General features: G+C 46.1%; 1 protein-coding gene and 1 long non-coding RNA gene across 4 annotated transcripts in view; one reads left to right on the top strand and one right to left on the bottom strand.

Annotated features, from left to right (window-relative positions):
• Positions 1-313: 313 nt before the first annotated feature.
• Tgm5 (transglutaminase 5) overlaps positions 314-23,825 on the bottom strand; it is a 36,806-nt gene continuing 13,294 nt past the window's right edge. For all 3 annotated transcript variants that reach the window (XM_085696360.2, XM_085696361.2, XM_085696362.2), the window contains 9 exons: positions 21,202-21,330; positions 20,620-20,797; positions 7,823-7,961; positions 7,061-7,164; positions 6,712-6,951; positions 3,371-3,736; positions 2,705-2,865; positions 842-975; positions 314-706 (listed from right to left, as the gene is read on the bottom strand). In XM_085696360.2, coding sequence (XP_085552486.2) covers positions 553-706; positions 842-975; positions 2,705-2,865; positions 3,371-3,736; positions 6,712-6,951; positions 7,061-7,164; positions 7,823-7,961; positions 20,620-20,797; positions 21,202-21,330 — 1,605 coding nt within the window. In that variant the 3' untranslated portion in view covers positions 314-552. The remainder of the gene's footprint in view (positions 707-841; positions 976-2,704; positions 2,866-3,370; positions 3,737-6,711; positions 6,952-7,060; positions 7,165-7,822; positions 7,962-20,619; positions 20,798-21,201; positions 21,331-23,825) is intronic.
• LOC125416683 (uncharacterized) lies at positions 8,061-11,419 on the top strand. The gene is made up of 2 exons (XR_015004027.1): positions 8,061-8,355; positions 10,907-11,419. It is a non-coding gene; the product is annotated as an uncharacterized LOC125416683 (long non-coding RNA).

Raw genomic sequence — 23,825 nt, 5'->3', positions numbered from 1 at the left:
TAGCCACTGAAGGGCAGGGGGAGGCTCTGCAGAGAAAGTGAGGATTACTCGCAGTGAAGCAGATGACCGCGAGGAACGAAGCGTGTTGATACTGTTTGGTCGTCACACCGACAAAGAGACAGTGAGCTACTAAAGCCTGTCTTCCCTTGACCTCTGTGCCAAATCACACTTCTGTAGGGATGCCATAGAGTCCCTGGGTGCTAGAGAGTCCTGACCAGTTTCGTAAACAGACCAGCAGTTACTATCTCTGGCATCTCCATCGCTGCTGATGTCAGAGTCTGTGAAGCCTTCAGTTTAAAATCCACGCAACTGGCATAGCTCAGAGTTTGTTTTATTTTTCTTTAAAAAATTTATATTTATTTATCTTTGCTGCATGTGTATGAATGCTTTGTTGTTTTTTTTTTCTGCATGCGTTTTGGTTGGGTCCCTGCAGCTGGGGTCACAGATGATCATGAGTCACCGTGTGAGTGCTGGGAAATCTAACCCGAGTTCTTTGCAAAAGCAACCCATGCTCTCAACCGCTGAGCTGTCTCTCCAGCTCCGTCTCAGGGTTTATACACCAGTGTCAACGTACACATTCTTGTAACCCTTGATGTCTTTAAACTTATTGCTCCTCAGATTAGCTTGGATCTGCCTTTGGCCGCTCTTGAAAGGCACCGTCTTCAGAGTGATGCTGGCTTTGTGGTGGGGTTTGAGGACTCCGATGCTGCAACAGAGAACAGAGAATGATGTCAGGAAACCCTTTCCTCCTGGCTTCTCGCACTCTGCTCTCCCACATCCTGAGGCCACCCAGGGGCAGCAGGATGCAATCGGAGGGAAGCCTGGGTGCTCCTGCACTTACAGAACCCTCTGCTGCTTCTTAAAGAGACCGCTTCCTTCCAAGGTCAGCACACAGTCCTCGACTGGCTCTGAGAGTGGGTTTGAAAAGACCACCTGGACGGTGAGTGGCTGATTCACGGAGGCTACTCCTAGCACCTAAACAGAGACCCGGGACCGGGAAAGAGGCAGTTAGTCATCACCCGCCAGTTCATCGAATGTTAATGTGCAGCGCTGTTTCATCTTGTAGGGTCTCAGAATACATCATCGCCAAATATGCCACTCTGGCCTCGGGATAATTTTGAGTTGAAGCAATAAGAAGAAACACGAAATGCTTTCTGATTTCTATCCTAAAGGCATACATTTACAAAGGTGTCTCCCTTTTCCTCCCTTTTACCAGGAAGGTCAAAGTTTATCACTGAGACATTGGTCTCTGTGCTGGTTGGGTTTTTGTCAATTTGATAAAAACTAGAATTTTCTGGGAAGAGGGAACATGAATTGAGGAGTTGCTTTTATCATATTGGCCTGTGGGCAAGTCTGTGGTGGCATTTTCTTGGTCGATGTGGGAGGGCTTAGCTCACCGTGAGAGGTACCATTCTTAGGCAGGTCCTCCTGTTGTATAAGAAAGCAAGATGAACAAGCCACGGGTGACAAGCCAGTAAGCAACACCCCTTCTTGGTTCCTGATTCTATGTGAGTTCCTTCCCTGAGTTCCCTCAATGACCAGTACACCCTTTCGTCCCCAGATTGGTGTTGGCCAGTGTCTGACTCCAGCAACAGAGAAGCACACGAGAGGAGTCCCTCATCAGCCCGGAGATAGCACTGAGGAATCTCTATGACACGATTGTCCCAAATGCCCTTCTTGCCCTGGGTTCCCATACATTTGCCTTCTCATAATCTGCTACCCCTAGAAACTCAAGGCCCCTCCCATCTCTTCTTGCTTCTCTCAAAATGTATTGCTCCTTTGCAAAGATGCTGGTTACGTCTGCTGGAGACTTTGAAGTGCTGTCAAGAGGGCCTCATAGCCTCTCTTGGTGGGGATCCAGGAGATGGTTAGACCCTGGGGATGGCCTTGCAAAAAAAACAACCCCGGATACTTTTCCGCTCAGAAAGGCCACAGGACGCCAGAGACCCTGTCATCTACTTTCCTCTTTCAACACTTCAGACAGCAGAAGCTCAGTGGATTTGCTCAAGAACACACAGCCAGAAAATATCAAATCAAACCTGATCTGGCCCTGAGGTGGACTCTTCCCTTCACTGAGCCACTGGCATCTGGACTGCTGTTGTGTTTGCCCCTGGAAGGTCAACACAGGAAGCAGCGCAAGAAAGGCTCCCTGAGTCTATGGCCTGAACTCAAGGATCCACACTGTAGTAGTTTAACTGTAATTGGCCCCAATAAGATCATAAGGAGAGGCATTGTTAGGAGGTGCGGCTTTGCTGGAGGAGGTGTGGCCTTGTTGGAGGAAGCGTGTCACTGTGGAGACGGGCTTTGTGGTCTCATATGTATTCAAATCATACCCAATGAGAGAGACCACTTTTTGTTGCCTGAGCAAGATGCAGAAATCTCTGCTACCTCTCCAGTACCGTGTCTGCCTGCTTGCTGCCGTGTCCTACCATGATGATGATGGACTATGATGGACTGAACCTCTAAACTGTAAGCCACTCAGTTAAATGTGGTCCTTTATAAGAGTTGCCATAGTCATGGTTTCCACAGCAGTAGAAACCTAACTAAGACACACACAAAAGGCCTCTAATAGTACCAGGAAATGAAGACACCCCCCCCCAATAAGCTGCTCCCTTCTGGGGGTACCAGAATGAGTAAAGAAGGGACATCCTCCCAAACAGGCCTGGCTGCCCCAAGACCATTTTAAGGGCCCCTTTTTGCCTACATTAATCATGATGCGTGGGAAAGTCAGGGTGATGATCTTGTTCACCAGGATTTTCTCAGGACTGCTTTTCTCTTCACCCAGGGCGCTGATGCGGATTAGCTTGTCCGTTGACAGATACTGGCTGTACTGAGAGTAGAGGATTTTGCAAGGGTAGGTCTTTTCTAGGGAGAGAAGACAAGAAGGAGGAAGTGAGGATGGCTGAGAAAGCCAGCGGGGCCACAGTTGGATCTGATGATTCTTCTATGGAGAAGAAGGAGTCAGGGTACAACCAGTTTTGCTGAAGCAGAAACTAACCTTTCAGATGGGAAAACTGTAGTTAAGAAAGGCAGTATAAACTGGGCGGTGGGGGTGCACACCTTTAATTCCAGCACTCGCGAGGCAGAAGCAAGTGGATCTCTGAGAGTTTGAGAACAGTCTGGTCTACAAAGGGAGTTCCAGGACTTCCAGAGCTACAAAGAGAAACCCTGTCTTGAAACCACCTCCCAACCAAAGCCAATATAGGTTGCCCAGAATCATTCCTAGGTCCAAAGTCTAGATGACTCCAAAGCTCAGGGTTTCACCAACAGGTGGGCTGCTTTCCTCAGGGGTCAGCAGGAGGAAGGAAGAAGGGAGAGAGAAGAAGGAAAAGAGGGGAGAGAAAGGGCTGCAGGAGAACTATGCATGTACCTTCTTCAGGGAACAGTGTAATAAATGCGACATCCTGCCAGAATGGGGCTAGGGGGCTGCCATCGTGCAACAGAGACTGGGCACTCAAATTGAGTTTGAGATCCTTGAACTGAGTTGACAGGTTGACAGCCAACAGGACAAAGTTTATGTCTTGGCCCATGTTGGGTGGGTCAAGCAGCTCAAACTTCAGAGAGACCTGGATGACATCGCTGGGTCGAAGGGAAGGTGTATCCAGGCTCCTAGAACTAGCTTGCCTTCGTGGCGCAGAGCTGAAGGAATTTGAGTCTCCTTGATGGGGTCCTGGAGCCCTTTCAGTCTTTAGCTTCTGTAGAGCCTTTAGGAACACCTGTCTCTCTTGAAGGGAACCTGGAAGGACAGATAGATACAGTATCAGCATGATCAGGCTGACCCAGGAGGTAAGCCTTAGCTGAACATTCTACCCTCAGCCCCTCCACCAACAAAACTACAAGATGCAAAATCAATGGAGTACAACCGCCTGTAGCTCCAGCTCTGAGGGATCGAATGCTTTCTTCTGGCCTTTAAGAGTACCCACCCACACATGCACATACATACATATAAATAAACATAAAACAAATCTTTACAAAATTAATTGCCTTGCGATATGCTAACAGTGAATTATCAGAACAGAAATTAAGAAAGCAACCTGAATTTATTTAGCCTTTTAAGAAATACTTAAGAATAAATTTAATCAAAGAAGTGAAAGATCTCTATTATAAATTATGAAATATTGATGAAAGAAATTGAAGATAGAAAAAAGTGGGAAGATATCTCATGCTATGGGCTAGAAGAACAGTATTGTTAAAAAGCCTATACTAAGAACCCTTCAGAGACTGTGGAGTTTGACAAGATTCACTCAGAAGTCATGGGAATGACCATCAACAACACTAGGACCATCCTAATGTCCTCTGATCGTGTGGCTCTTACATTTAATGACATGAAGAACATGCAAGAGGCCTTCAAAGGGACCAAGAATGGCACCATCTGCCTTATCCCTTAATGGCCATCTTTTTGTCTAATGGGAAGAAAGCAGTCCTTCGTGATGAAGAACCGTGAGTTCAAGCAGCCAGTGTTCCATGGAGACTTCAATAAGAAAACAGCGATGAAGCAGAAGGTGGCTGGAAGGCTCTCCTTCCTATATGTTGACTTTTATAGTGTGGCATGCCATTGAGTTTGGAGAGTAGATACTCAGGTGGCATCTTAAGTCTCCAGAGGTGAAGACCCCAAATGGAGCCTATGGGTACTCTAACATGCCCAGCAGGGCCCATGCCTTCCCCCATACTGGTAGTCAATGGACTGTACCCCAGCTATCTACCACTTTTACTTGAGTTATGTTTAGTCTCCTCCACGATGGATGGGGTCCTGGATGCCTAAAACCTGTTACCACCCTAACCTGGGCCCATGGTATCTCCAATCTGAGGCTCCAACATTCCCTTTGCTCCTGTAGTTGAGGCCAAGGTCACAGAAATAGCTGTTAGTGCCTATTACAACTCAGGCAACCCATAATGGCTACATGAACATGAACAGCCTCCACCACCACCCTACTACCCTGCAGAAGACAAGAATACCCAGTACACCCTGTCCAGCTCCCTGCCTCCTACTCCCATGATCTTTCCTGGGTTTTCCATGGGTCTGCACCTGGGACTCAGGGAGTCCAGGGAGAGCCATGTCCTCCCCCAGTTCTGATTATAAACAGTTACCTCTGATGTGCTTGCTCATGGAAGGGCAGGCTCCAGGCTCCTGGCCTCTGAGAGGCACCTCCCAGCTGCCCAAGCTAGCTCAGCCCATGGTCCTGAGTACTCCCCTTCCCCATCCCAGTCCCTTGGTCTGGTAGATTTGTACTGTACCTCGTGGGCTCATTAGACTAGTCACATGTCCAGGGCCCAGTCAGGCCATATCGCCATTCACCCCTGCTGTGTGTGGCCCTGGAAGGCCACTGTGGCCTCTCATACTTACCCAGATACCCTTGTTCTTCCTTGTTCCTTCCTTAGCCCAGCTTTGGGAGTTATACCCTGAGATACCAGGAATTGGTGGCATCAGAGGAAAAGCTGTTATGGCTGTGAGTCCTGCTAATTTCTGAAAATCATTTTCCCTCTCCACTCTCTTTTATAAGCACCTTCTCCTAAAGCGCAGCAGAATGTATATCTGCCCTACCAGGCCCTATGGTCAATGGTGTGTAACTATAACCTGTCACCTACCCCACCCCTGGATGCTTCATGCTCCTGGATGCATCAAGATTCACCATTGTTTGTTCCTGTATGTATAGAATTCCCTATTCATTTGAAAAAAAATCCAGTTAATGTAGTAATGTAAAATAAACCCTGTTTGTACTTGGATTTGTTTGCTGCAACCGTGAAATAGTAAAAATGAAGTAAATGGTCAACAATGTCCATATAACCCAGAACGATTTATGTAGTCAATGGAATTCCTATCAAAGCACTCCTTTAATCCCAGCACTCAGGAGGCAAAGGCAGGTAGATCTCTGTGAGTTCAAGGCCAGCCTGGTCTACAGAGCGAGTTCCAATACAGGTCCTAAAGATACAGAAAAATCCTGTCTTGACAAACAAAACGAGAGAGAGAGAGAAAGAGAGAGAGAGAGAGAGAGAGAGAGAGAGAGAGAGAGAGACCAAACAAACAAAAAAAAACCCAAAAGCAAAGTAAAAGGTATCACACTCCCTGGCTTCAGCAGTGAAGCCCCCGATTCTGGTCCTCAGGGATGGATAGCTTTGCTTGACTTCCCAGAAGTTAATCTGGCAGGTGTCTGTTCCAGGAGTTCACACCTGATAACATGGTCTCTCCTTTGGCCTTACTGGCTTGGACAAGAAGCCCCTGAGAGGGCTATGGCCTCGGCAACACCCTCTGGTCCTGCTGGTCCCATGTGTGAGTATGAGGGTGAACACGGGTCTTCGAAAGTGCGGAAGCTGGCTGGTGATCTGGCCTGACTCCTAAACACTCAACCGAACACAATTAACTAAACGATAAGTTAAATGAACGAAATCTGCCAATAGTTTACTAAGTTGATCGCCATCTTCGGTAGGAGGCTGAGCTCTGAGAAGCTGGGAGAACTCATACTCTGTTGTCAGATGTCTATACATGGCTGACTAGTAGATAAGAACACACTGGAGGGAGGTCTCTGGCCTGTGGGACATGAAGTGATGGTGGATAGAAGTAAGGCAACGGGAACGGCCTGACAGGATCCTTGTAACTGAATGACTAAGGAGGCAAACTTGGGTCTTGCCCTGCATCATGGCCTCTGACTCCCCGGGCTATGGCAGGGGATGGTACCCTGAACTCAGGCTCTCATGAAGGCTGCCCGACTGTACCTTCTTCATACTTGTAGCTCTCTGTGACGTCATCCCGCTCATCGCTCTGGATGCTCTTAGTACTGATAAAGTTCCCAACAGTGGCTGTGTCCCGGTGAAGCTTCTGCTCCTTCCCTCCATAGACAAGCCAAGACATGCAGTCAGCATTCACCATAGAAAATGCAAACGGCGTGTCATAGTTTAGGTCCACTTCTCCCTCTTTGATGGCTTTGACAGAAGCAGGGCCGCAGCAGTAGAGACCTGAAGAAAAATGGGGAGGAAGGTTCTGGTAGATAGTATGTGGTGGACAAGACAGGGGCTGGGGCAGGTCTGTGAGGGTGGGTCCTGACTCCTGTCTAGAGAGCCTCACCATTGCTGGTTTCCTGCGGTGTCGCATCTAGCACTTGCCAGCCTCCGTATCCAGGAGGCAGGTCTTTCCGTACCATCCAGCACTCATTCCACACGTGGAAATTCCTAAGGAAAAGCCGGGGGAGTCGGTGTTAAATACACCTATGACGGGACTATCCTGCCTGTTTCCTTTCTAGACTGACAAGGATAAGCAGGTGAACTGGTTACAGAAAGACAGACTCACAGGACTTAAGTGTCTTTGGGGGAGGAAGGACAGATCTTCCTCTTGTGAACCTTTATTTGTTTGCAGAGCATCTCTCTGCTGACTGTGTGAACAGTGAAGGCTTCCAGTTTACTAAAGTTACGATTCCTCTAGATCTCTCACAGGGTGCCTCGTGGATCCCTTCCTCTGTCTCTGTCTCTGTCTCTGTCTCTGTCTCTGTCTCTCACTCACTCTCTCTCTCTCCCTGTGTGTGTGTGTGTGTGTGTGTGTCCCACAGAGGCAGCCCTAGTCTTTGCCATGTCCACAAGTGATATGTCAGACTTCTGTGGTCAGACCCTTAGGCTATTAGAAGAAGGAGGACAAGGGGGACCTCCACTCCCATCTAACAGCATTGATGATATGAGGATTCTAACCCCTTCGTTGTTTTCTGTTCTGCTATCTCAGCTCTGGGAAGCAGGAGGATGTGGGGGCATAGGCTGAGCACAGTCCTGCCCTATTTCCTGCCTGTGCTTTTGGCTCAGATCTGTGGCTCAAGAAATAGGCTGAGAGGTTGTCTCTCACCAGACGGTATCCTTCTTCATATTCTCCAAAATCCTGCCTGTGTTATCATAATACTCATCGATGATCAGGTTCCCATCCGTGTCATGGCCGGAGTCAAAGTTGGTGATCACACGGGTGGGGATCCCCAGGCACCTCATCACTGCAGAAAGACAGAGAAAGCACCAGCGTGCTGGAGATCCTGGATCTAGAGAGAGCATCCATTTGGGATCTGCAGGACCAGACAGGGACTGTCTGGGACGCTGCGCTGAAGGCAGTTCCCTCTCTCTTCCCATGTCCTGAGTTCATGGGATGACTGTTGCAAAGGTTATGTTAGGCTGATCTGACAGGCTTTGCTGGAGCCGAGAGAGAGTCTAGCGAGTTGTCCTATCTGCTGTTTGTGCCTGCAGGGTGGGGCAGCCACACCTCTCTGTTGGCAAGTCTTGGAGACCTGACTCAGCCTCACTCCTGGCCTGGCCTCAAGTCTCCCACCTTCAGACAAAAGTTTCTTCCTGTCGTGAGGATTATTGCTGAGACCATCGGATTGTCAGGCAAAGGTTTGTGCGCTTGGAATTCCCTTTATTCTTGGCGCTATTATGTCAGAAAGCTCTCTAAGAAAAGGAGGACAACTTGTGACACAAGCTTGGAAAAGCGAGTGTGTCCCTGGTAAGAAGAATTCCTGGAAAGAGGTAGAATGTTGTCTTTATTCCCCAGGGGTGTCCGTTTCCTTGGCCAGCCTACTTCTTTTCTTGTTTTCTGCTGCAGCCCTCATTCTGTGCTCTTTCAAGTGAGGAACCCCTCACCCCAGCTCCCAGCTCATCACTAATTACTCCGAGGATAGCTGCCCCCTGGTGCCCAGCGGTGTTGACCTGCCTAGCTCAAGACTAATAATTGCTAGTATCCAGCAGTAAGGCTCTGGGCTGCCTGTTTCAGTGCCTCTGTTCTCAAGAGAGCTCTGGTTAGGATCTGCTATTATTATTATTTCCATTCTGATGACAGAGACGAAGAAGGATGAGTAACCTCGACCAGAAGTCACACAGCTCGCCAGACACAGGCTCTCACTCCAACTGTGGCTTCCCTGCCACACTTGAGCTCAGTTCCAAGCCTCCCCATTGGTAGCATGCTCAGCTCAAACAATCAAGTGTTCCGCACATCTCCCCATGCTGTTTTATATCTGCCGCGTTTCTATATTCTATGTCTAGTGGTGCCTATTCTCTGAAATTTAGTGGACTTCCAGTATTTTTCCTATTATAAATAATAGTGATGGATATATTTGCAGATCAATCCCTTCTTATTCCTTGGGACTGACTCTAAGAAGCCAAATGACTGAGTGAAAAAAACGAAATATTTTTAAAATCTGAATATGTAATTTAAAAATAGTTTTAGTTTACATTTTCTTTCTTTAGACAGGATCTCATCACATAGCCCAGGCTAGCTTTGAGTTTATGGATATGTGTCACCAACCCCAACCCTCTTTTTATTATTTTTTTTTAAAAAAACAAACTATCTTTTTTCATTTTACATACCAATACCAATTTCCACTTTCTCCCCAACCCCAATGTTCTTAATGTTTTGTGGTACTGAGGATTGAACTCAAGGTCTCGCTTTTGTTAGGTGAGTATTTTATTACGGAGCTACAGTCAGGCTTGTTTTAAATCTTGAGGCAGTGTCTTGTTAAGTTACTCAAGTTGACCTTGAACTCACTCTTTAGTTCAGGCAAGCCTTGAACCTGTGATCTCCCTGCTTCAGTCTCTGAAGTACCTGAGATTACAGGTCTGAGTCGGCAGTCCTGGCTAGGCTCCTTAGTAGTTTGATACACGCCTCTCTAGGTCAGGGAAGGGGTACACCTCTGGAGGTGACCTTGTTTGGGGAGGAGAGAAGCCCAAAAGGAAGTCTTGAATTCTCCCTTGAGTAGCATATCTGAACACAGCCAAAATAAACTAGGGCAGCAGTGGGCAGTCCCAATAAGTGTGTAGAAGGCGGGGGGTTACACAGGACACCTTCAGAGAAGAACATGAGATAGAAATGTGGCAAGAATGGAGCTCTGTGTGGGCACACTTATGCTAAAAGTGTGGTCAGGAAGGCGGATGCCACTCACAGCAGCAAGAGAGCATGCCAAGGCAGGGCAGCAGGCAGGGAGCAGAAAGCAGCCTACTCCCTTTTCTGCTCTGACCAGGGCCCCTCAATGTGTCAATGCTGGCGCCAGCTCCTGATAGCTGTGGCCTGATAGGCCTTTTCCCACCCTAACCCATGGTTCGTAATTGTTTATTTATGAGTCTGCCTTCCTAAGGGCAAAGAGTATGTTACTCATCTTTACTATTGCACAGCCATTAATAATACAGGGCAAGGCCTAACGTGCGGATACTTGCTGCATGGATGGATGGATGGGTGGATGGGTGGGTGGATGGATGGATGAATGGATGGATGGATGGATAGGTGGATGGATGGATGGGTGGATGGGTGGATGGATGGGTGGATGGGTGAATGGGTGGGTGGGTGGGTGGATGATGCCTGTGCTAATGATTTCTGACTTCAGCACACATTGTCATAATGGCTGTGTATACCCTGGCACCAAACTCGCCAGGCTCTAGAGCACAGTGGTGGACTTATACTGATCTACTCTCGCTTGACTTATCAGGACCTGTGAGAGGACTGAGAAGGGCTACGTTATCGCAGCGGGACAGAATGAAGCCAGAGAGGGACGCGAAAAGTTTCTCTTCCTCTCCTTGAGTTAAATACCAAATGTTTGTAAAGGCTTAGCACACATACTGTTGTCATCTAAGAAAGGCTCACACTACAGTCTGGATCTCTTATTGCCTACAGATTTTAGTTTAGACTCTTTAGGCTGGTCTTAGGCTTACAGGTTTCTGTCACCAAATCCAATCACGCCGGAGACAAACCCAGGGCTGTCCTCCTCCTGGACAAAGACTTCTTCCTCTTCTTCCTGTGGGTTAGGGATTGAACCTGGGGCTTTACCCATACTACACAAGTGTTCTACCACTAAGCTTCGGAGCTGCCTTCTTTTTTCTTTTCTTTTGGTTGGGGTAGGGAAGTTGTTTTTTGAAGCACAATCTCACTTTATAACCCAGGCTAGCCTTTCGCCTCTAGATATTCTCCTGCTTCAGCCTCCTAACTGCTGATTATAGCTGGGAGCCACTATGCTGGCAAGAAGGGTTGTGTACATGGAGCATGGCACGCAAGGCGACACACCTGAAGCTGGAGAGGTGAAATCAGGAAGAGGAGTCGGGTCAGGACTCGGGCTCATGGTTCTCTAATCCCTTCCTTGCTCTAACTGCGAGCTCCACCCTTGCTACTTCACCGGGCATTCCAGCCACCTGTGATCTCAGTGTACCTGCACCTTTGAAGTTTCTCTGACTGCTCTAGGTCACGTTAGCCTCCTACTTAAGCTGGCAACACAATTCCAATCACCTACACATTTTAGCACTAGATTAAGCGCTCTGTAATTTGACATCTCTATCTTATCTTGTTGGCCAGATTACAAATAACCTCAAAGTGAGGCTTCCATCAGATACTTCTCTTGTATTTCTTCATTCCTAGCACCGGGAAGAAAACAGACTCATTTTCTTCCTGTTAAATAAATTGCCTTCAGCTTGTGAACAAGTTGTCTACTGACTATCAGTTTTGGCACCTCTCAATCTGACATGACATTCGGGTGACTCCTTCAGTGACATATTTGTGGGGATTGAATCTCATGGAAGAGAGACCTTTGTGGGCATTTTGTGTGCATATGCACACATGTCTTCATACTCAGACCATGGCAATTGGGCAAAGACAGAGTTTCAGTTAGGAAGGGATTTCAGAGTTCCCAAAGTATATTACAGCACACTCCGTGCCTGATGCTGAGAGCTATGATCAACGCTTCTATGCAGTCAAAGTGATTACATTTAAATGTGATGACCTCTGCCACCTTTTCATTTCTGTCTGGATGCTTTCAGTTTTCAAATGATAAAAATATGACTCCCAGCTCCCCCTCTCATATAGTCAGCTGTCCTTTATAAACACCATGATGGCAACGCTTTGACCTTTCAGATAACAGTATCATAAGGTCATCATTCAATATTCTCTTCCACCGATGTATGTTTGTTTCCTCATTTATGCTAGATTTTTGGGTAACATTTTTGTTATTTTGTTGCTTTGCTTGGGTTTTTGTTTGTTTCATTGTTTGCTTTGTTGTCACCGAGTCTGTCCTCTGACTGGCTACCAACTCCTGGGCTCAAGTGATCCTTCTGAGCAATCGAGACTACAGTGTGCTTAACTCTTTAAGGTATCTGTTACACGTATAGGCATGTAATCCATTTTTTATGTTAATACTATAGCCTTCTAGCTTTATATTAGGATCACGTCCTACCTAAATGACATTTTTTTTATTTTCTTATTTACTTATTTGAGTGTGTGGCATACATCTGTATGTGTGTAGGTTTATGTGTTCATGTGTTAGCATATACACGTCTGTACATGTGTGGAGGCTAGAAAGGGTGACAAGTGTCCCCTTCTGTCACTCTCTGCCTATTCTGAGGCAGGGTATCTCCCTGAACCCTGGGATCATGTTTTCTCGGCAAGACTGGAAAGTAGCGAGCCGCAGTGACCCTTCTCTCTTAATCTTGCTCAATTCCAGGACACATCCGGGTTCTAATGTGGGCACTGGAAGGCACGCTCTAGTCCTCAGGGATGTACAGGAAGTATTTTTAACGATGGCACCATCTCTCCAGCTTCCCACATAATTTTTTTTTCAAACTTAAATTTTAAAAAAGTTTATGTGTACCATTGTTTACTTGCATGTATGTATGTATGTTCAGCATGTGTGTGCCTGGTCCCCAAGGGGGCTAGAAGGATACTCTGGATCCCCTGGAACTGGAGTTACAATTGATTATGGTTTGACATGTTGGGTTAAGAATGAAACCCTGCAAGAGCAGCAGGTGCTCTTAAACCTGAGCCAGCCCCCACTTTTATTTTTTGATAAGAAGACGGGCAATTTCAAACTAAATCATGGTCATTGAGATCCATCTGCTGTTCAAGAAATACAGGTGGACACTATTTATGGGAAAACAGAACACGAACTCAAGGGTATCACCTTCTAAGACTGAGAACAGAGAACGGAAGTTACATCACATCGATTATGTGTTCGGCACAAATAGTAGCCCATGTAAAAGGATGGTGTTGAGTAATTCCCATGGATCCAAGGCTACTCCATTTGGTTCCTTGAGGAAAATCTTAAATGGTGAAAGAGACACCTTCACAGTGAGCACCCTTGTGTCTGTCCCCTCTGTCCTCACAGACATCAGTCATCTGGACCAACAGAGAAAGGACAGGAACTCTGGCTCCTGCTGTGAGTGTAGAAAATGAGAAGTCTGCTTGCAAAGGAGCTGCCTCTTCTCACCCCACAGCCGTAGCTCGGGCAGAATGCCTGCCTAGCATGCACATAGCTATAGATTTGATGACCAGCACCAGAAAAGGAACAGCCCCTCAACAAACATGGTTAATATGACACTTTACTTCTTTACATCTAACTTCTGATGACAAAGCAAGGAACAGAGGCATGAGAAGACCAACAGGACAATGAAGCCCTCGGCTGGATACAAAGGTAGGACAGTGTCCTTCATTCAAAAGGCCACATATTCAAAAACAAATCTTCTCTAGATTAAATGAGACAGAAAAGACACTATAACGAGGCCTAACATAGCTCCATATTAGATTCCAGTTTGTGCAAAACAAGGACCGGAAAAATGTATTCCTACCCCTGCCACCTCATAGTAGCGAAGGGCAACCCGCCCTGGCCAGGTATCAACAATGATAAACAGCACCGGTGACATGGTCCCTGGTGGATGTGATGACGCGGTACTCTACCTTCACTGGTGACATGGTCCCTAGTGGATGCGTGGTACTCTACCCACTGGTGACATGGTCCCCTGGTGGATGTGATGATGTGGTACTCTACCTTCACTGATGACATGGTCCCTGGTGGATGTGATGATTTGGTACTCTACCCTTTCAGTCTTCCCGCCCCGAATATAATAATTTAACTCAATCATAAAAATAATCAGATCATCTCAACTGAGACACATCCTACAGGCAGCTTCCGGACCATAGGAGAGGGAGGAGGGACCCAAGCAGGGGGCCTCCAGCAGCCTCTCTGAGTTCAAGAGGTGAGACTGCAGTTCACGGAGGAGAGGGGGGCTAGAACTCATAGAGTAGCATAGGACAGAAGAAGGAAAGAGCTGAAGAGAGCTCTCTCAAGTTCTGCAGAGGTGTCAGTTCAGTATGGGAACAAAGTTCCAGAAGACCAGAAGAAGCGACAAAATAGAAGCCTCACGTTACACAGGGTGTTTAGGAGCATGCTCAGAAGGGTGGCAAAGCAGCATGAGCTAAAACTAAAGACCTAAAGACTGTTTGGGACCCATCAAAACAAAGCTAAAAAAAAACCTCCAAAAGCTCAAATTAATATGCAAAACCTTATTGGCGTACCACAGCAAAGACCTTTATTGAATAAAACAACGTTCAGTTGAACACCAAAGTTCAATGGCCAGGGTCAATTCAAAAACTACGAAGCAAACAGAAAGAAAGAGAAAACGTGAACACAATGAAGGGAAACAGAAGTAGAAGAAAAGGCCCACTGGTATTTCTAAAGGAAAATACAACACGTGACACAAAAACCACATTGAATAAAAGTTGTACATGGATGGGGGCTGGGAAGATAGGCTCAGTGGTTAAGAACACTTGCTGCTCTTGCATAGGATCTGGTTCAGTTCCCAGTACCCATATGGTGGTTCACAACCATCATAACTCCAGTTCCAAGGAAGCTGACACCCTTTAGACTTCTGCAGGCACTAGGCATGCACATGGTGCACAAGCACACATGCAGGCAACACACATATAAAATAAAATCTAAAATGTTTTAAGAAACAAATGCATATGGATAATAATACACCTTTTGTGAGAGCATTTCCCACTCCAGTGCTATATGTCAAACACATTGGTGTTTTGTGAGTAGGTACATGTCAAACACATTGGTGTTTTGTGGGTAGGTACATGTCAAACACATTGGTGTGTTGTGGGTAGGTACACGTCAAACACATTGGTGTTTTGTGGGTAGGTACATGTCAAACACATTGGTGTGTTGTGGGTAGGTACACGCCAAACACATTGGTTTTGAGGGTAGGTACTCGATGGAAGTGAGTTAATGGATAAAAGAAGAGAAGTAACAGGTGGTTTTTAGGTGGAAGCAGATCAATTTTGATAATACTGCAAAGTTAGGGTTGTGATCAATTGTAACCGTAAATATTTCAAGAAAGAGAGGAAGCGTAAAGTGGGGGAGAGTGATGGAGAGGATATGGAACTGATGATTGTGAAAAAGGTGGAGAGATCTTTAAACCAAACTCAGCCAAACCACTGGAGCCTAAGAAACAAAGCTTAGAACAGTATCCCAACCATGACAGCTAGTGCTGGTGTAAAGCTATGTGCTAGACTTCTTTCCAAATAGATGTCATATGTTAACCAAGAACCCTATGAAGGAACATTCCATAAATCTCCACGCTCATAAATCAATGGAAAATAACAGTATATAAACGTTCCAGCCAGGGCATTGTGCAAGTTTGGACTGAGATCCAAGGAAAGGTTGGGGAAAAACAAAGCATGAGACCCTTGGATGAGGCTCCTTCTTGGAGACTTAGAACTCAGCAGAAAGAATGAGAAGCAAGTTGTATTGAAATTAACGATGAGATACTTCATAGAGATCCGTGCACGATTAAGTTAGAACACATCTTTAAAAGCTTTAAATAGAAGACACTACTACAAATCTTCTCAAGGTGGAATCCAGTCAATGAGTGACATACAAGCGGGGTTGCTGTGGTTGGAGTGGGGAGGACCCAGCCCAAATGTCTCCCATCAGTTCCTGACTCAGCTTCTCAATGAGGCTACCAAGGCTTAAGGCTCCATTTTCTATAGGAAGGGATGAACTCTACAGACCAGTTCCACATCAGTGCCTTTCTGCCCGTGCCACTGCTGCCCCGTTTACCCCAAGTTCATATGGGTATGGGAAAAGGCAGGGCAGGCTTATTTCCAGGGTGCTTGGATTTTTCTCAAGGTATAGCTCAGAGACTACAGAGCACCTTTTGTCAAATGTACAGTTCACAAGTTAGTGCTATTTGGACAAGTTGTGCAAAACTCTAAGTGATTTAACTCTGGAATATTTCATTGTCACCGCAGAAAGAAAGCCTGCTTTAGCTAAGCACGGTGGCATCTATGTAATCCTAGAACTTGGGAGGCTGAGGGAGGAGGAGCTCAAGGAATGCCTGGGCTATAGAGTGAGTCTCAAAAAACAATAGCATCACAAAACAAAACATGTCTACCCACTAGCAGGCATAGTATGGATACACGTAACCACATGGCTTCTGGGGAACCCCACTGTCCCTTCTGGTCCCTTACTACAGTGCAAAGCATCCAGGCTACTTTCCAGACCTCACTCAAGGGCTGAGGGTTCCAATCTTTTCTAGAATAGAGGCCTAAAGAGTGAGAATCCAATGCCCTAGAGCTCTCTAGAGGCTGGCCCTGAGCTCAGAAGGGAGAGCCAGGAACTTCTCTTTAATTACCAAGTAACTACCTACAAATGGATGCCAAAGAAAACTCCCTGTACACTATATATATTTAGCTTTGAGGAAAACAAAGCCTCCTTTTGTAAACTTTCTACAGGCAATTAAAGTCATCACGTTTGACAGTCAAAAAGACAACCCTGGGCCAGAGGGCTGTAGATGGGAGAGTGCACTCTTCTTTGGTTGTGCTGTCAATCAAGCTAAGGCTTCAAACATGCTACACTAAGATTCTACCAAGGAGCTACATCACCAGCTTAAAAATGAATTTTTAGGCCTGGCATAGTGGGGCACATGTTTAATCTCAACACTTGAGAGGCAGAGACAGGCATATCTCCTTGAGTCTGAGGCCAGCCTGGTATCCATAGCAAGTTCCAAGACAGCCTGCGCCACATAAAGGCACCCTATCTCAATCAAAACAAAAGAAAGTTTTGTTTTCTCATTCACAAGTCGTGTGGTCACAAGCTGCCGTGATGTCTGCTTCACAGGCGGTGGGGAGAACTAGAAACATTGAAGGATGTCCAGTGTTGAGTGGGAAGCACAAAGGCTGCTGGGCAGAGAGCTGATGCTAGCCATGCTCCTGGGCAGGGAAGCCTACAGTGAGATCATGGCCTGCAGTGCCTACACACTGGAGGGTGAACCAAGCTTGGACATTCCACTTCATTTGGCAGATGGAAAAGATGAAAAAAAAAATCATAAGTCATTTAGGAGATCAACCGAGACACTCTGAGCTAATACTGAACACTCTCTAGCTAGTCATTGTTCGTGGTGGACTTACATGGTCCTTTCAGTAACCCTTGGCAGATAAAGAACTGTGTGTGTTTTGGGGCACATGGACAGAACTGGAAATAAACTAGTTCCAGAAAGACAAATACCGTATACTTTCTCTTCTAGGTGGAGCTTAGCACAGACACTCACATGCGGACGTGCATACAAGCACACACACATGTAAACCCACCAACACACAGCAGGAAAACAGAAGGGTGACTGTCTGGGAAGGGGAAGGGGCAGCAGGAAGGAAGGACAGGGGCGGTAAGGAGCGTCACTATAGTTAAGTACATGGTATACTCCGCACTTCAAATATGCACAAGTCAGAAACTAAGATGAACAGAATAAATATCACCGGTCAATGGAAAGAATAGATGCATGGATTAAACATGAAGCCTTTCTGGAACTCGCATGTAATAATTTGCATAATTTCTTAGAGAATGTCTTATTATCTAATTTCTAAAATAGCATCAATGGAGCATAAACTTAGGTGTCAGATACCACTAATTTCTGCACCACATATCTGGGTAAACTGAGACTTGCCGCAGGTTACTCAGAGAGTTGATAGCAGTGTTAGTACTTATATTCACAGTTCGATTATATATATACATACACATATATATATATATATATATTACATATGTGAATATATATTCAATAATATATTTCAATTTCTGTGTTCCCAGTTACTTCCAGTCAGTCACAAAACAAAATTTTTAAATGGAAACTGCAGAAATAAACCTTTCTTTTTGAAGGTTTGAAATCCTGTATTGTTTTGAGCATATGACGGGATCTCAGCTGTCCTGCCCACAACATGAACCATCCCTCCGTCCAGAGTGTCCATGCTCTACACTACCTGCCTGTCAGTCACTTCTGGGTTACCAGATCACCTGCTGTGCTACCGCAGTGCTAGGTCCAAGCAGCCCACATTTTATTTAATAATTGCCCAAAGTTCAAGAGGAAGAGTGCTGGAAATTTTATGATAGTATAATATTCTAACCATCCAGAGTTATTTTAGTTATCATTATCAATGTCTTCCTGTGCCTAATTAATAAACTAAACTTCACCATAGGTAAATATTTATAAAAACCACACAGTATATAAGGATGGCTTTGGTACTAGCAGAGTTTCGGGCACCTTTGGGGGTCTTGGGCTGTAATCCCTGTGGATAAGGGGACTGCAGAAACCCCAAGGAGTCTGCTTCCAGAGTCTGCATGCTTCCCTGTTACTCTCCTTTGCCAAGGTTTTAACACAGTGCCTGGCACAAAGGAAATGCCCGTTATCATTATAACAGCCATGGGATAATAATGGTATAATTGTTTAAGATGTGAGTGGTAGCTGTGTTGGCATAATTAGTTTGGCTCAACCTTTATCTTTCATTTTGGTGAGGAACAAAAGTGACTGGGTCTTTTCCATCTTTGTAGCCAAGAGACTAGGTGGAACATGGCACCTAGCACAGAAGGACTCCACTGTGTGTTGTTGAGGGAACAGTCTCTTCAGACTGCACATGTACTAATGTATGACAAGGTGGCCCTTTGGGGGAAAGCTAATTCGGCTATAGCTGGAGAGGGCCACATTTGGTCATTGCCTAACTCTTTGTTTCAAGGTCACTGAAGGGCCACGATTCTTACGAACATTTTAATTACCCTGCTGTCATTGCTTAACCTCCACCCGCTGTCTCCACCTCTTCCATCACCCACTCCAGACAGCCTCTCCCAAAGCCAGCTCTCTCCCTCTACACGCGAACTCAGTTTTTCCACACTGGAGGGCTCCCCCTTTATCTCACACAAGATCTGTTCTGCCCTTTCATCGTGTGTGTGTGTGTGTTGGGGGTGGCAGACTCATTCTATCTGTAGTCCAGGCTAGCCTAGAAATACAGCCTTATACAGCCCAGGCTGAACTTGAATACACAGTAATCCTCCTGCCTCATTCTAAGTGATGGGATTGGAGTTTTAAGTCACCCTGCCCAGTTTTCTGCCTTGTCTTGTGTCTGCCTTCTGGATGATTCAGATCCCCCACGTCACCCTAATTTCCTCATCTTTTAGCACCAAAGCTGTTGAATTAGTTATGTCGTATCACTGGGCCATCAAAGCATCCAACTGAAGATCAAGATGTGAAGCAGCAGAAGGAGGCAGGCACTAAGAAAGGGCTTCAGCAGCAGCCACACTAAAAGTACTGTCACACTCTGTCAGTGTTGACAGAGATCTCCTCATGCCCTTGGACTGAGGCCTGGTGCTGCATTCATCGGCCTCTCTGGCCATAGCGTGCATGCCTGTCCCAGGAAATGTCTACACAGAAAACCTAAACCTTCCATAAATACCAAGTTACTGGCAACTCTGGTCTCCCTGCATCCTACTGGAGTCCTGTGAGTAAAAGCCTGACTTGGCCTAGCTCCCTAGTTGGCAGGAATGATGACTAACTCAGGGACATGGGCATGCATAACAAGAGGCTGAGGGTGGGCAGAGCGAGGGTGGGGATCAAGAGCAAGAGAGCGGCCATGGGCAAGGCGGAGGCCTCTGCTCACCATCCTCACCTTCCTTTCTTTCTTCCTTTCTTCCTTCCTTCCTTCCTTCCTTCCTTCCTTCCTTCCTTCCTTCCTTCCTTTCTTTCTTTCTTTCTTTCTTTCTTTCTTTCTTTCTTTCTTGTCTTTTTGAGACAGTGCCTCTGATTAACAGCCCTAGCTCTAGCTATCCTGGAACTTGCTTTGTAGACCAGGATGGCCTTGAACTCACAGAGATCCATTTGCTTCTGTCTCTCAAGTGTTGGGATGAAAGGTGTGTGCCACCACCTCCCAGCCCAGATGTTACTTCTAAAATTTCCTTCCCATCTATTTCTACTTTGCCCTCTTGCCACATACAAGACAATGCCCTTCTATCTTCCTTCTTCACCTCATTCTTCTAGGTTTCTCTTCTGTCACTGGGATCTCTAGTTCCTATCTAAAAAATGACCTTCTATTTCTTTCCCATTCCCTAACTCCCTGTTCCAAGTCAGACCCCTAATTCCCTCTGAGCTTGTAGCAACACCAAAATCAAGGTCATTCACTTGGGTTGCCTTGTTGCTCCAGCCCTAAAGGTCAGGGGCTCATTTTTGTTTGTGTGCATATCTTCATTAAGCCAGAAATGACCCAATTTGTTTTTTGTGCTATTTAATCATTTAGTGTTTCTTCTCAAGTCTCTCTTGGACCTGGACGGTTGGTCATTCTCATTCTTGTGGAAACATGCTGTTAGGCTGCGTGAGCTCAGAGGGCAGGGTGATAAGTTTTGTTGTGTGTGATTTCTACTTCAGAACCAGTGTCTCACCAGACTGGTGAGGTCAGTGACGAGATCTTTCTGCAGGAAACAACTGTCTTCCAAATGCGCTTGATGGGAACTGTGAGACTAAGATAGAAATGGTCCCGAGAGCTCTGACATGGCCGCTCTAGCGGCCCCTAGGGTCTATGTCGTCTCTTACCTGTGCACATGACGGCGGCAAAGACCCAGCACTGCCCGTAGCGCACTGGTTGGCAGCCCATGGCATGCCACTGCTTGAGGATGGCCACGCTGCCCGTCCACTCTGCAGGGTTGACACCGTCCACGTAATTTTCACTCCAGTTACCGTTGAGCACCCCATTGTCATCATTGCTGTTTATCTGAAGAGAAGCCGTGTACGGAAGCATTAGAAACACGTGTCCCTCCCTGGGACGTGATGTGGGGGTGCTGACGGGAAGGACCGCCAGGCTGAGACTTATATCAATTCATCATTCCATTTCAATCTCTGTGAAGCACAGGAGCTTGTCTCTGAGCAGAGTAAGAACACATTGGAAATCCAGAAGCAATGAGATCATTCTCAAACTCAGTGACGTTCAGCTTTCCCCCCAAAACAAAACATGTAATTTGGATTAATAGAGGCAATGGCCCGCACCAGCTATTTCAGGGTTTAGTTGAGATAGCTCATTTCCCATAACCTGCTCTCAGTCTCATTCAAAATGGTTTTGTTCGCAGAGAGTTCCTGCTCCTGAACTCCTCATTTTCTCCTATTGCAGGGACACCTTACCATGGCGCACACAACTCTGCTGATGTAGACAGGGCTTCCCCGCAGAGCACAGTCTGTGGATGGGTCGATCTGGAAGTTCAGAGACTTCTCGAGCAGCTCCAAGCAAATGTCTATGACATTCTCTTCAAACTGCAGGGTGTAAGGGAAAGGAAGCAACACATACTTGGTGTGTGTGGACAAATAAAGAAATATACAGCCTATACCACTCAGCTTCCAGCACAGTGTGCATACAGAATACTATCCATTTGCAAGGTAGTTGTCAATCAAAACAGCCTCCCAGGAAGGGGCATGGTTTCAAAGCTGTGGTATCACAACCCACTTGGCACATATGTCCTGCAAGCCAAATATCTCACTATTCATTTGAAGTATTTGTTCAACTGAGTCATTTGTTGCAACTGAGTCCCATTCCCCCCTCCCCACCAATGAATTTGCCTCATTGGAAAGTCTATTTCTGCCTCCTTCTCTTTCATCTCCACAATCCTGAGGCCTCTAAGATATTCTTAATAAAGCCATGTTTCCTTTCCTTGCACAATTACATAATGACCCAACTTATCAGTGGCAGCATGAAACTCAAAGCTGTGGGACTCTGGACTGACCAATCACGTGTGAGTTCTGGAACACTTTCCCCCACCGTGGGTGTGTCCCCTCTGGTTGTCAAACTTGGTTATACAGTGGGCTTGAGGCCTGTCTTTCCTGCCTGAGTGTATGATCTGCTAATCCAGTTCTCTTTATAACACTTGACCCTGGCATGGAGCTTGGGACATAGAAGAGACTCCACATCTCTCTGTCAAATGAATATAATGAACCCACTTATCCTCCTCGAACAATTGTCAATAGGTAGAATTAGGCTTCCCTGGCCTACTTGATTTAAGGAAGTCACTTTCTAGTTTACAATGTTCAAAGGGCCCTATAGCTTAAAGAATCAAGGCCAAAGTCTCCTTGAGATGCCCTTCAAATCCCTCTCAGATCTGGCTCTATTGTATTGCTGTTTCTTCTGAGATTAAAACCTTAATCTTCCATCACGAAGGGAAGCTTGCTATGACACGGGATGTTAAATGGGAAGAGAAGCTTAGGAGGTAAACAACTCAAATGTTTCAGGAAGTCCCTGAAACTGAGCAGATTCATTTGTCCCTCCCTCCCCAAGTCTATATAAGCAATAAGGACCATATGGAGTGTCTACCATAGACACTCTTCTACCAGTTGAACTGTCTAGAAAAAGACAGATTAGTTAAACTGCCCGGAAGAGGTTCACACCAAAAAAGCTACCTGAAAAGACTCTAACCTGTCCAGCTACTTGCAGGCTGTGCAGCAAGCTCCAGCTTTCCAGGTTTTGTGAGCTGTCACCCATACTGGGGTGGACTTTTGGTGATACTGTGGTCTTTTAGTCATGTCTGCTTCTATAAGTAATTCATCACTCATAAGGAACCCAACAAAACTCTTTGGTCTCCTGAGTTAGACTCTGGTGGTATCTTTGGTTCTCCATCTGAGATGAGTAGACAGATACTTGTTCTCATCTCCCCGTCAACACTGTCATACAATGGGACCCTCCATGGAATTCCCTGTAGTCTCTGCAATGATGGAAGCTTCCTGGCCTGTCCACCTTTGTGCATGCCTGCCCTTGGCCTTCACTTGACTAACGCAGCTCAAGCACAGCACCTTATCTTCTAGGAAGCTTTGGGATTTCTTGCCAAACCAGGAGCCTTCCTCCGGGTTCCCAGAACTCTCTGCCCTGTCTCTCAGTCTCACAACCCAGCTGTATGATAAGCAACTGTTTATGTGTCCCTCGGGGACAGTGCTCCCTTTCTTTCCTTATCCCTAATGCTCACCTCTGCCCACTACTGAACAGAGAGTCATATGTGCTTACTGAAGGAGAGAACCAGAAAGAGAGGGAGTCAGAGCCTGCAGAACAGCAACACCTCACTTCTGCTTCTCAGTGATGACAACACCCATAAATACTCACACTGAGTGAGGAGTTGGGACCAGTTGAGATTGCTCTATTTTCTCTGGGCTGCAGCTACCTTGGCTGTGAGTGAGCCTAACAGGTCATGTGCATTTGGAGTTCTATTTGGATAAGACCTGGTGAGGAGCTTTTATGCAAGTGATCCAGGGCTCCCCGAGGACCCCCATATTGTCCTGGCTGTCGTCTCTTCTGAGTGGCTGATCTTCTTCCTCCCCCAGTGCTCCTAACACTGAGCTCATTCTAGAGAAGCTTCTCCCCCAACCCCACTCCTAATCTTGAACTTCCAGGAGCACCCTCTGGGGCTAAACTTTGACCAAGAGGTAGGTTTTCAGAAAAACAACAGTTTTCATGCATTGCAACGAGTTTAGATGTTTTACATACAAAGTCATTAGGCGATGTGAAGAAAACAAGGGGAAATCAAGCTGGTAGCAGTACTTACAGATAACCTTCCTGTTCTGGGTGTCCATTTTCTGAATTTTTTTTGCCAAGGTTTTGTAATTCTATTTATTTATTTATTTATTTATTTATTTATTTATTTATTTATTTATTTGGTTTGGCTGTTTTTCAGCCAGGATCTCCTATAGCCTAGTGTATGTAGCCAAGGATGACCCCACACTTTTGATACTTCTGCCTCTGCCTTTTGAGTTCTGAGATTATAGGGGCA

This window comes from Myodes glareolus, chromosome 10 (genome assembly GCF_982192425.1).
Source record: "Myodes glareolus chromosome 10, mMyoGla1.1, whole genome shotgun sequence".
In the NCBI taxonomy this organism is placed as follows: domain Eukaryota; kingdom Metazoa; phylum Chordata; class Mammalia; order Rodentia; family Cricetidae; genus Myodes; species Myodes glareolus.
This window is presented reverse-complemented; position numbering and strand designations above follow the sequence as displayed.